Below are 12,885 nucleotides of genomic sequence, written 5' to 3' on the forward strand. Positions count from 1 at the left end.
GGTCAGCAGTTCGACGGTTCGAATCCCTCGCACCGCTGAATGGGGTGAGCTCCCGTGACTTGTCCCAACTTCTGCCAACCTAGCAGTTCGAAAGCACTTAAAAAAAAATGCAAGTAGAAAAATAGGGACCACCTTTGGTGGGAAGGTAACAGCGTTCTGTGTGCCTCTGGCGTTGAGTCCTGCCGGCCACATGACCGTGGAGACGTCTTCGGACGGTGCTGGCTCTTGGGCTTTGGAACGGAGATGAGCACCGCCCCCTAGAGTCGGGAACGACTAGCACAGATGTGTGCGAGGGGAACCTTTAGCTTTAACCCAAAACTATTCCTTTAGACAAGGAATATCCAAGCTTGGGGATTTTTAAGACTTGTGGATTTCAATCCCAGAACCTTCGCTCTGTTCAGTGCCGTTGTGAACTTCGGACGGTCACTAAACGAACTGTTGTACTTTAAAATGGCACTGGTGCTAAAAAGCCGCTTAAATTGTCAGCAGAATTTAAATTTGAAACAGAGGGCTTACCTTCCACCCTCTCTCTAACGTGACCCTGGTCCGTGCTGCTTAGTGCGCAGCCAGAGTTGTCTCTGAATTTCATCCGTCTTCAGGAAAGCTGCCTAAAATGCCTCTTTGTAGACACAAAACATTGTATACAACTTTTTGCTAACCTCACTGTTTTTCTTCCTTCTCTTCTTCCTCTTCCTCCTCCTCCTTCTCCTTCTTCTTGTTCTTCCTCCTCCTCCTTTTCTTCTTCCTCCTCCTTCTTCTTGTTCTTCTTCCTCCTCCTCCTCCTCCTTCTTTTTCCTCCTCCTCCTTCTTCTTCCTCCTCCTTTTTCTTCTTCTTCCTCCTCCTTCTTCCTCCTCCTTTTCTTCTTCTTCCTCCTTCTCCTCTTCTTCCTCTTCCTCCTCCTCCTTCTTCTTCCTCCTCCTTCTTCTTCCTCCTTCTCCTCCTCTTCTTTCCTCCTCCTCCTCCTTCTCTTCTTCCTCTTCCTCCTCCTTCTTCTTCTTTCCTCCTTCTCCTCCTCCTCTTCCTCTTCTTCCTCCTCCTCCTCCTTCTTCTTTCCTCCTCCTCCTCCTCCTCTTCTTCCTCTTCCTCATCCCTGGCAGGTCATGCAATATTTAAGCTCACCTATCTCAGCAACCACGATTACAAGCACCTCTACTTTGAGTCCGACGCTGCCACCGTCAACGAGATCGTGCTGAAGGTAAGGCCGAGCTTTCGATCCCTTTGACCCAGCCATTGTCAGGGGGCTTAACCAATAGGGTAGAAGTTAGGGGGCCTTCCAGGAGTTGCCAGCCTAGATTCCCCCAACTCACTCCCCACTCCCATCGAAAAGTTGGATGGAACATATTGCTATTATCTTTAGGACAATTTTATTTTATTTTTTTATGTTTTTGAGTGACAGGTTTTATGTGCCTTTTTTCAGTCCTTAACTCTTTCTCTTTCCTTATTCCCTTTTCTCCTTCCTTCTTTCTCCCATCCCTCTCTCCCTCCTTTTCTTTCTTTCTTTCTTGCCTTTCTTTCTTCCTTCCTTTTTGTTCTCCTCTCTCCTCTCTCGTCTCCCTTCCTTTCTCCCTCTTTGCCTTCCTTTCTTCCTCTTTCTTTCTACTTCCTTCCTCTCTCCCTCCCTTCTTTCTCTTCCTCTCTCTTCTATTTTCTTTCTTTCTCGCTCTGTCTCGTTCTTTCTTTCTTTCTTTCTTTCTTTCCTTTTCTTCCTTTCTCTCTTTATTTCTTTCTTTCTCTTTCTTTCTCTTCCTCCCTCTTTTTCTTTCTCTCTGTTTCTGTCTCTCTCTCTCTGTTTTCTTTCTTTCCTTTTCTTCCTTCCTTTCTCTCTCTCGCTTTCTCCTTTTCTTTCTTTCTTTCTTTCCTTTTCTTCCTTTCTCTCTCTCTCTTTCTTTCCTTCCTCTCTTTCTTTCTCTTCCTCTCTCTCTTTCTTTCTCTCTGTCTCTGTTTTCTTTCTTTCCTTTCTTTCTTTCTTTCTTTCTTTCTTTCTTCTTCTTCCTCCTTCTTCTTCTTCCTCTTCTTCCTCCTCCTCCTCCTTCTTCCTCCTCCTCCTTCTTCCTCCTCCTTTTCTTCTTCTTCCTCCTCCTTCTTCCTCCTCCTCCTTTTCTTCTTCTTCCTCCTTCTCCTCTTCTTCCTCTTCCTCCTCCTCCTTCTTCCTCCTCCTCCTTCTTCTTCCTCCTTCTCCTCCTCTTCTTTCCTCCTCCTCCTCCTTCTCTTCTTCCTCTTCCTCCTCCTTCTTCTTCTTTCCTCCTTCTCCTCCTCTTCTTCCTCTTCTTCCTCCTCCTTCTTCTTCCTCCTCCTCCTCCTCTTCTTCCTCTTCCTCATCCCTGGCAGGTCATGCAATATTTAAGCTCACCTATCTCAGCAACCACGATTACAAGCACCTCTACTTTGAGTCCGACGCTGCCACCGTCAACGAGATCGTGCTGAAGGTAAGGCCGAGCTTTCGATCCCTTTGACCCAGCCATTGTCAGGGGGCTTAACCAATAGGGTAGAAGTTAGGGGGCCTTCCAGGAGTTGCCAGCCTAGATTCCCCCAACTCACTCCCCACTCCCATCGAAAAGTTGGATGGAACATATTGCTATTATCTTTAGGACAATTTTATTTTATTTTTTTATTTTTTTGAGTGACAGGTTTTATGTGCCTTTTTTCAGTCCTTAACTCTTTCTCTTTCCTTATTCCCTTTTCTCCTTCCTTCTTTCTCCCATCCCTCTCTCCCTCCTTTTCTTTCTTTCTTTCTTGCCTTTCTTTCTTCCTTCCTTTTTGTTCTCCTCTCTCCTCTCTCGTCTCCCTTCCTTTCTCCCTCTTTGCCTTCCTTTCTTCCTCTTTCTTTCTACTTCCTTCCTCTCTCCTCCTTCTTTCTCTTCCTCTCTCTTCTATTTTCTTTCTTTCTCGCTCTGTCTCGTTCTTTCTTTCTTTCTTTCTTTCTTTCCTTTTCTTCCTTTCTCTCTTTATTTCTTTCTTTCTCTTTCTTTCTCTTCCTCCCTCTTTTTTCTTTCTCTCTGTTTCTGTCTCTCTCTCTCTGTTTTCTTTCTTTCCTTTCTTTTCTTCCTTTCTCTCTCTCGCTTTCTCCTTTTTTTCTTTCTTTCTTTCTTTCCTTTTCTTCCTTTCTCTCTCTCTCTCTTTCTTTCCCTTCCTCTCTCTTTCTTTCTCTTCCTCTCTCTCTTTTCTTTCTCTCTGTCTCTGTTTTCTTTCTTTCCTTCCTTTCCTTCCTTTCTCTATCTTTCTTTCTTTCTCTCTTTCTTTCTTTCTTTCCTTTTCTTGTCTTGTCTTGTCTTTCTCTCTCTCTCTCTCCCACTCGCTTCTTCCAGATGAACTACATCCTGGAATCTCGGGCCAGCACAGCCCGAGCGGATTACCTGACCCAGAAGCAAAGGAAACTAAGTCGCAGGACAAGTTTCAGCTTCCAAAAGGAGAAGAAAATGGGACAGCAATAAAGGCCGGGCTGGCCTGGAGCCGAACTGAAGAGAGACCCTGTCCAGCTCTCGGGGCTGAACAGGGGACGCCCTCAATTGCCTGGGACTTGAAGAGAAGGTTTCCGGCCTTGCGGTGGCTGCCCGTCGCCGCGAAACCGCAGCGGTGAATGTTCTTTTTAGAGATCAGCATGAGAAGGCCAAGGTTGCTGGCCGAAACGTGTCGTCCTCGGATGGAAACCAAGAGCCATATCAACCCGAAGAAGAACGGGCTGCTTTCCGACGCCTCCAGGAAGGGGGCACCGTCTAGGCTTGATGTCACAATTGAATTTCTCTTTTTTTTTCTCTTTTTTTTTTTGAGTTGTTTTTTTTTTTTCCTAGGACTCTTTCTTCTCTAAAGTCGGTGGGAAAGCTGCCGCAGGTTGGCTAGGCAAAGAGGCCAGACAGAGGCTGAACCCTGAAGGGGGAGACCTCGATCTGTAGTATCGGGAAGGAGGGGGGGAGGCACCCCGCCTTCTCCAACACGAACGCCACCCACCCACCCGCCCTCAATCCCAGGGTGGTCGCTGGTGGTGAAGCGATTCAATTTCTTTTAGGGGAAGGAGGGGAAATGGAGGGGGGGAACCCCTCCAGCACCAAGCCAACTTGTAGTACAAATGTACTCTTCCCCCCCCCCTTTTTACTACTAATAAATTCCTTATACTCTTTCTCAAGGTTTATGGCAAGGTTTGATTCTTTCTGTTAAGAGGATGTTATGTTCTCGGTAGGGATTGGGCCGGGTCTCTGAATTGTTCGGAGTTGCGGGAGGTGGGGGGGAGAAGGAGAGGAAGGGTGAGATGGAATGCAATGGAATGGAAAGGAAAAGAAAAGAAAAGAAATTAGGAATAGAATAGAGTAGAGTAGAGTAGAAATTAGGAATGGAATGGAATGGAATAGAATAGAATAGAATAGAATAGAATAGAATAGAATAGAATAGAATAGAATAGAATAGAATAGAATAGAAATTACAAATGGAATGGAATAGAATAGAATAGAAATTATGAATGGAATGGAATAGAATCAGAATAGAATCAGAATAGAATAGAATAGAATAGAATAGAATAGAATAGAATAGAATAGAATAGAATAGAATAGAAGTGGAGTAGAGTAGAGTAGAGTAGAGTAGAGTAGAGTAGAGTAGAGTAGAGTAGAGTAGAGTAGAAATTAGGAATGAAATAGAATAGAATAGCAATTAGGAATGGAATAGGAATGGAATGGAATGGAATGGAATAGAATAGAATCAGATTAGAATAGAATAGAATAGAATAGAATAGAATAGAATAGAATAGAATAGAATAGAATAGAATAGAATAGAATAATAGAAGTGGAGTAGAGTAGAGTAGAGTAGAGTAGAGTAGAGTAGAGTAGAGTAGAGTAGAGTAGAGTAGAGTAGAGTAGAGTAGAGTAGAGTAGAAATTAGGAATGAAATAGAATAGAATAGCAATTAGGAATGGAATAGGAATGGAATGGAATGGAATGGAATGGAATGGAATGGAATGGAATGGAATAGAATAGAATAGAATAGAATAGAATAGAATAGAATAGAATAGAATAGAATAGAATAGAATAGAATAGAATAGAAGCAGATAAGTAGAGTAGAATAAGAGTAGAGTAGAGTAGAATTTTACACCAACTCTTCTAAATAGAATTGCTTCCTCCAGCAAATTCCCCTGCGTGGCACGGTCGCAGTAAGTAAGACGCAGTTTCGTTATTTTTGCCTTCTAGTGATGCGTCTGCGCTTCACTTATAAGACATTTGATGTAGGGTTGTGTTGCAGACTTGCGCATCGTCCCGCCCTCCCCTCCCGTTAAAGTCCTCGTGTTCTCCTCCCCTTGAATGGTCAGCCAACACTCGTGTCACACAGCATGCAGGAAGCTTCTGACCCGTGTCATTTGGGGGGCGGGGGACACCAATCATCTTTATTCCCACAGTGAGGAGTGGGGGGGGAAGCTCCATGGAGTCGCCGAAACGCCAGATAATTAGAAACCCTGAACTAAAAGTTGGTTATTGCCGAGAGGACGCCGTTGTATACGGTAACGAAGCAATTATTAATGAGCAGCAGGACCGATGTCATTAATTCCAGCTTTTAAGGATCACAGCATAAGGCGCGTTAAAATGCTAAAACGCAGGCGGACGTGACGACGTGATTTATAAACCGAGAACGGCTGCAGCTGAGATGGGGTGGATCAGGGCCGGGCGAAGCAGTTGTGAGGAAACGTCTCTTCCTGGCTGGCTTCAAGGGGGTGGAGAGGAGAGGGTGACACCGCTCTTGTTGGCTGATGTGAAGCCCAGATGGGCAAACAAACTTGGCTTGAGTTTTTTCTTTCTTCGATTGGTTTTGTATTATTATTGTTTACAAATGACTCAAACGAGAGAATCGATCTAATCCGCCTTTTTTCCTCCAATTTTCCCTGGAACAACAACCCAGGGAGGTAGATTGTGCTGAGAGAGAGAGAGACCAGATGGCTTTCGTGACTAAGGTGGGATTAGAACTCACTGCCTCCTGGTGATTGGCCCAGCTTTCACGCCTAAGGCAGGACTAGAACTCACCTTCTCCTGGTGATTGGTCCAAAGTTATCCAGCCAGCTTTAGGGCCTAAGGAAGGGCTAGAACTCTCCATCACCTGGTGACTGATCCAAAGACATCCAACCAGCTTTAGGGCCTAAGGAAGGGCTAGAATTCACTATCTCCTAGTGATTGGCCCGAAGTCATCCAGCCAGCCTTCAGGCCTAAGGCAGGACTAGAACTCTCTGTCACCTGGTGATTAGCCCAAAGACATCCAACCAGCTTTAGGGCCTAAGGCAGGACTAGAACTCACCGTCTCCTGATGATTGGCCCAAAGCCACCCAGTTGGCTTTGAACTCACTATCACCTGGTTCCTCAAACATCACCATAACTTGCTAGAGTTTGACATGGTGGCAATAGCGTATTTGTTGTTTGGCGTGGACTTTTGTTACATTATGTGAGTTGTTTTTTTTTTTTTTTAAAGAGCTGGAAAGATTTCAGGGATTGTCTACATATTAAGGGTAGATGTTCCTCTGAGATGGATCCTGATGAAGAAACTAATTCACTCTACCGCTTTTGTGGTCTAAGGTCAAGACTTGGGGAGAAAGCAACAGGTGTTTTTCAGGACCATGGAGAGAGGCACTATCAGAGACCAGGAAATTTCGATGGGACCAAATTGGCTGGCTTTTCACGGAGGGAGACTAACAGCCCCTCCTCAATTTTCCTTCTTCTAAGCTTATTCATCAAGGCCGCTTCAGCATCGACTTACATTTTGCATCTCTGTTCTCTCGCGCATGCACAGGCATCATCAGCCAGGGGTCCTGAGGACTAGCGTCTTGATGAATCCAGTGAACACAAACGCGAGCAGCAAAACTGACCTCTGTATGGAGGTGGAGATGCCCAGATAATCATCGATGAAAGGACTGGTTCTAAGTCATTGTTTTCGGCGCCTTTGTAACGTTGAACCGTCACTAAATAGATGGTGGTGTCAGGGTTCCAAGTAACACCCCCCAATGAAAGAAAACTCCGAGGCTAGAAAGTTCCATTTTATTAGAGATGTCACTTTGGCACATCTGGGAAAACCCGAACCTGAAAGCTTCCAGGTTTTCCCCATCCAAAGAAAAGTCCAGGTCCTTTCCCCTGCACCCACATGTCCATCACATGGTCCAATCAAAGCACCATCCCAATTGGAGATGCCTCCCAGTCACACCCCTCCAGGTGCAGGGCAAGATGTGACTCTCCTTGACTCTGAGAAAGGAATGTTATTTTGACTACATATCTCCACAACTCCCTGCAAATCCCCCCTCCCAGTTTCCCACAATCCTGCAGATCCAAAGAAAAAGATGGCCACCAGGGCTGACAGGTGGTATGTCGAGGACCCACCTGTATAACTTTGTTTAAAAAATGCATTCAAAACTCCCAAACCTTTTTTTTTTTCTCATCCTGAGCTGCTCGCGCTCTCACTTTTCTCTTTCACTTAATTAAAGGTGGGGGGGAGAGAAAGATAGGCCACAAAGTGCTTTTCGGAAAGCGGGAGAACGTCTTCCAAGAGATGTCCAGGAGATGTCAATCTTTGGCTTTTCCAATTTATGGCCTTAACACTTTCATTTGGAGAAGAGCCTGCCACTCAAGCTGCCGAACGCCGCATCCCGTCCAAGTTAATAGCAACTCTTCCCTTTCATTATTATGATTAAAAGGACGTCGGCGAAGGTTGAAGCCTGCGTGTGTCGTGGCTTAAAAGCTTGGAGACGTGAGCGGAAGATCGCTTCGCTTCTCCGTGTCTGTTTTGTGATGACAACTCGGGAAAACATAGGATGAAATGTAAGAGGAACGCTTGCAGGAACTGGGCTAGGTCTAGTCTAGTGAAAAGAAGGACCAAAGTTGACATGATAGCAATCTTCCAATATCTCAGGGGTTGCCCCAAAGAAGAGGGAGTCAAGCTATTCTCCAAAGCATCTGAGGGCAGGACAAGAAGCAACAGATGGAAACTAATCAAGGAGAGAACAACTTAGAACTAAGGAGAAATTTTCTGACAATTAGAACAGTGGAACAACTTGCCTCCAGAAGTTGTGGATGCTCCAACACGAAAGGTTTTTAAGAAGCGACTGGACAGCCACTTGTCCAGAACGGTAGAAGGTCTCCTGCTTGAGCTGGCGGTTGGACTAGAAGACCTCCAAGGTCCCTTCCAACTCTGTTATTCTGAAAAGCTGGACACCCTTGTTTAGAACAATAAAACAAGCTGCTTTTATTACAGTGATTAAAATAAACCAAGGGGAGGGCAGGAAACTAAGAAAGAAAGGGAAAAAAGTAAGAATATGATGCGTATACTCAACCATAAAGCGAGAATTATAGGTACTAAAATAGATCCCCAAGACTGGTTTTGCCTTATCTGCAGGTAGGGTTATCTGCAACTATATACAGTAATATTTTAAGTACTTGTTATTAATAATAATTAATATTAATAATAATATTAATATGATCCATCTTCTTCTTCTTATAGAATATCAAGACATTTCTAAAATTGATCCAGAACTGAAAACAGGAGGGAAAAAAAGAAGTTAAAACTGAAGAAGGGGTTTAGAACTTTCAAATTAATTTTACCGGATAAAAAATGCTTGAGAAAAGCGAAAGAGTTTTGCAGAAGGGGTGAACTAGGCTGGGGAAGGAGCCGCAAAAAGTCCCAAAATCAGAGGGTGGAATTTGATGGGAAGAGAGGAGAAGGGTGAGACAGACTTATCTGCTAAAAACAAACCTAACCAGCAAGCTGTTCAGGCATCCAATCTCTTTAAATTTACCAAATTCACTTTGAAAGCTATCTCAGTCCTGCTTTCTTGGTGGCTCCTGACAGCAAATTACTGATGTGGTTATGTGTGGTGGAAAAATGTAGGGTCGTGTTTTGTTTTGTTTTCTTCCCCACTTCTCTTTTAGGTCTGTTTGGAATGGATTGACAATCGACACAATTGGATCACACTGAGCTGTACAATTAAAACCAAAAAAAAAACAAAACCCCCAAAACCACGTTCCTCTTTTCACTTTCTCCATACTGGGCTGTGTTGTGTCCAAATTACATAATGGAGCAAACAAACGCACAACCAAAATATCAACACAGGGAAGGGCACTTTACCCAAATAAAGAAAGCTGGAAGTTGTCACACTGGTATAGGCTTCTAAAGTTACTGAACTTATCCAGAATATTTTCTCCCCCCCACTCCCAAGTTTTACGCTCTCCGCGGGCCACGAAATACAGTTTTCCTAACTTTGAATTGCGTGCTGTGTTTATTTTATTTGTTATCCAGCCGTGTAAGTAACTCAAGGTAGGTGAGCATACCTAATATTCTTTCGTCCTTTTATTTTTTTAAGAACAACAATCCTGTGAGGTGGGTTGGGCTTAAAGAGAGGGACTGGCTCAAAATCACTTAGCTGGTTTTTCATACCTAAGGCGGGACTAGAACTCACCGTCTCCTGGTGATTGGCCCAAAGTCACTCGGATGACTTTCGTGGCTAAGGCGGGACTAGAACTCACCGTCTCCTGGTGATTGGCCCAAAGTCACTCGGATGACTTTCGTGGCTAAGGCGGGACTAGAACTCACAGTCTCCTGGTGATTGGCCCAAAGTCACTCGGATGGCTTTCGTGGCTAAGGTGGGACTAGAACTCGCCGTCTCCTGGTGATCAGCCCAAAGTCACTCAAGTGGGACTAGAACTCACTTGTCTCCTGTTTTCTAGCTTGGTGCTTTACCCACTAGACCAAACGGTCTCTCTTCCTTTAATCCCAATGTGACATTACTAAGAATTCTGGTCGTTGAAATTCAGATATCTGAAAATTGGCCAGGTTTGAGTATACTGGTCTAGGAGGATACAGCTGTCTGTTTTCTTGGGGAGAAAATGCTAATAATAATAATAATAGAGGTTTCCATCTCTCTGTCTCTGCCTGTTTTCCAGCTTGATTTCATTTTTTCTGTAACTGAAATCAGTTATGTTAAGGAAGAAATGAAACATAACACAAGGCTACACAAAATCCTTACTCACATATATATCCCCAGACTTAAGAACTGGATTGGAAGGAAGGAAGGAAGGAAGGAAGGAAGGAAGGAAGGAAGGAAGGAAGGAAGGAAGGAAGGTAGGTAGATAGATGATAGATAGATAGATAGATAGATAGATAGATAGATAGATAGATAGATAGATAGATAGATAGATAGATAGATAGATAGATAGATATAGATGATAGATGTATAGATACAGAAAAATGATAGATAATAGAGAGGCAGATAGATAGATAGATAGATAGATAGATAGATAGATAGATAGATAGATAGATAGATAGATAGATAGATAGATAGATAGATAGATAGATAGATAGATCGATCTGTTTATGTTTATGTTTATTCAATTTCTATACCGCCCTTCTCCCAAAGGACTCGGGGCGGTTTACAGCCAACTAAGAACAATAAATACAAAAATTAAAAACAAATTTAAAAGAATAATTTAGATAGGCTGAATATACTAAAAACTATTAAAATCTCCATCTATTCGATAGAAAGATCTATTAGATAGAAAGAGACACAGACAGGTAGATGATAGATGGATAGATATAGATAGATGATAGATGATAGGAGCTTCCTTCTTGAGATGGTGAAAGTAATTTTATTTTTTCCAAAAAAATATTCATATTTTCATGCCCCTCGGTTCCACCCTTCCTCCTGCTGAGAAGGTGGTTTCAAGAAACTCTGCTCCATCTTCCCTTGTTTGGGGTTTTAATGATTCCTGACATCCTGTCGGCCATATTGCCAAGAGTCTTCCTGAGAAATGGAGGAACAGATTGCCTTCTTGACAGCAAAGAGGAGGAAGGGAGGGGAAGGTGTGAAGCGGAGAAAAAGAGGGAAAGAGAAACTGTACCAACACCAAAAGCTTTCTCCTTTCTCTCTCTGTCTCTCTCTCTCTCTCTCTCTCGCCCCATTTCCCTGTCTCTCCTTCTCTCTCTCCTCTCTCTTTCTCATTCCGTTTTTCTCTCTTTCTTCTTTCTCTCCTCTGTCTCCTCTTTCTCTCGCCTCTTTCTTGTTCCGTTTCTCTCTCTCCCTCTCTCTTCACTTTCTCTCACCTCTCTATCTCGTTCTGTTTCTCTCTCCTCTTTCTCGTTCCGTTTCTCTCTCTCCCTCTTCCTCTTCTCTCTCTCTCTCCTCTTTCTCACCCCTCTCTTTCTCGTTCTGTTTCTCTCTCCCTCTCCTCTCTCTCTCCTCTTTCTCTCGCCCCTCTCTCTTTCTCGTTCTGTTTCTCTCTCCCTATCTCTCTCCTTTCTCTCTCTCTTCTTTCTCTTGCCTCTTTCTCTTTATCTCACTCCGTTTCTCTCTCCCCCCGTCTCTCCTCTCTCTCTCTCTCTCCTTCTTTCTCTTGCCTCTCTCTTTCTCTATCTCACTCCCTGTTTCTCTCTCTCTCTCCTCCCGTCTCTCCTCTCTCTCTCTCTCTCTCTCTCCTTCTTTAAGCAAGCTTTGTATGGTCCATGGTGGGAAAGATACTCCAAACTTCGCATAGCAGTTGGTCTTCTCTAAGGTTCCGGGGTACAGTACTCTGAATTTTGCAGCAGTGAGGCGAGGCTAAAATTCAGATTTCAAGCTCTCCCTCCTGATTCCCTGCAAACATCAGAAGACCACCTGAAAGGTAATTGTCCTCCATCACGGGTGCTTGTGTTCATATCCTGCACGTCATGGAAAGAGAACTGTGCAGATTAAACGAACCCTTTTGTGAAGACCAGCGTGTTGCCTCGAGCCGCCATATAGCTTGGGTTGGTGTAATGGACTTTGGGAATGCATCCATTCGTTTTTTAACAAGTTGGGTTTGGCGGGATGTGTGAACCCGTGCGCTACAGGAAAAAAGCAGGCAGACCTGGGCAGTGGAGTTTAGCAAGTCATCAGCCTAGACTCATTACATTCCCACAAATGGACCAACTCTAATCCCTTTTGAATTCCATTAAACTGTTGTGGCCTGCCAGCACAGCTGGCAGCAGAGTCAGACGGTGAGGAGGTTGGGGAGGAACATGGGCCAGTCCTGGGGGCTGGGAAAAGCTTGGATGAGGGCTCTGCGTCGGAGGCAGAGAGGGAGATAGACAGCAGTGAGGCAGAGGAACAGCTGGAGCCTGTTCCCAGTGTGCATTGTCAGAGTTTCTTGCAAAAATCAAACCCAGAAGCACACACAGATAACTGATTCAACAGGATTCATGAACTTCTTTATATTCACAATAACACATAAAGTAAATTTACAATACCAACAGCAGATTCACAGTTTCATTTCAGCTTAGATCATCAGACACGCAGAGTACAGTAGAGAGACCAGTTAGTTTCACTTTCTCTGCACAGACTCAGAAGCTCCAGACTAAGACATGCCCTGGCTCCAGTCTGTCTCAGCTCCCAATTGGCTGACTTTGTTACTTGGCCTATTCCAGCTGATGAATATACTCTGACATGCATGCACAGAGCTGCCAGAAGACAAGAACAATTCAGAAAGCAGGGTCGACTCGGGAGTAAAGCCACACCTTGGAGATGATTGGCCCCTCCCATAGGAAACAAAAGAGGAGTGAAAGGGGAGGGGGCTTTTGCAGGAAACAATTCGTTCGTTCCTGTTCCGTGACTCTCAGAGACCCTGTGCCAAATTTTGCCTTGTACTGCGGTTGGAAACAAGTTACGTGGCAGCTTGCCAAATGAGATAAGGTCCGTGTTGATAGATATTCCTTTGAAAAACTGTTTGGACAAGCCTTGCTGACTGTGAATGAACAGAATTCACAGTCGTGTAAATAAACGAGGTTTTGCTGGGACCAATTCCTGCCTCCTGCGATTTTAGGGAGCCTAGGTCAGAACATAAAACTCATAAAACCAGTCCTGCCTTAGGCATGAAAACTGACCGGGTGACTTTGGGCCAATCACTAGGAGATAGTGAGTTCTAGTC

The 12,885-nt window shown here is 44.2% G+C and overlaps 1 protein-coding gene across 8 annotated transcripts in view; it reads left to right on the plus strand.

The window, feature by feature from the left end:
- Nucleotides 1-3,476, plus strand: part of MAPKAP1 (MAPK associated protein 1) — a 128,380-nt gene extending 124,904 nt beyond the window's left edge. For 5 of the 8 annotated variants that reach the window (XM_058159054.1, XM_058159052.1, XM_058159055.1 and 2 more), the window contains one exon: nucleotides 1,099-1,278. In XM_058159054.1, coding sequence (XP_058015037.1) covers nucleotides 1,099-1,223 — 125 coding nt within the window. In that variant the 3' untranslated portion in view covers nucleotides 1,224-1,278. Of the gene's footprint in view, nucleotides 1-1,098; nucleotides 1,285-3,306 lie in introns of those variants that run through there. The other 3 variants (XM_058159059.1, XM_058159056.1, XM_058159058.1) reach the window with 3 other exon arrangements.
- The last annotated feature ends 9,409 nt before the right edge of the window (nucleotides 3,477-12,885 follow it).

The sequence above is a fragment of the Ahaetulla prasina genome, chromosome 16 (assembly GCF_028640845.1).
Source record: "Ahaetulla prasina isolate Xishuangbanna chromosome 16, ASM2864084v1, whole genome shotgun sequence".
Classification (NCBI taxonomy): Eukaryota; Metazoa; Chordata; class Lepidosauria; order Squamata; family Colubridae; genus Ahaetulla; species Ahaetulla prasina.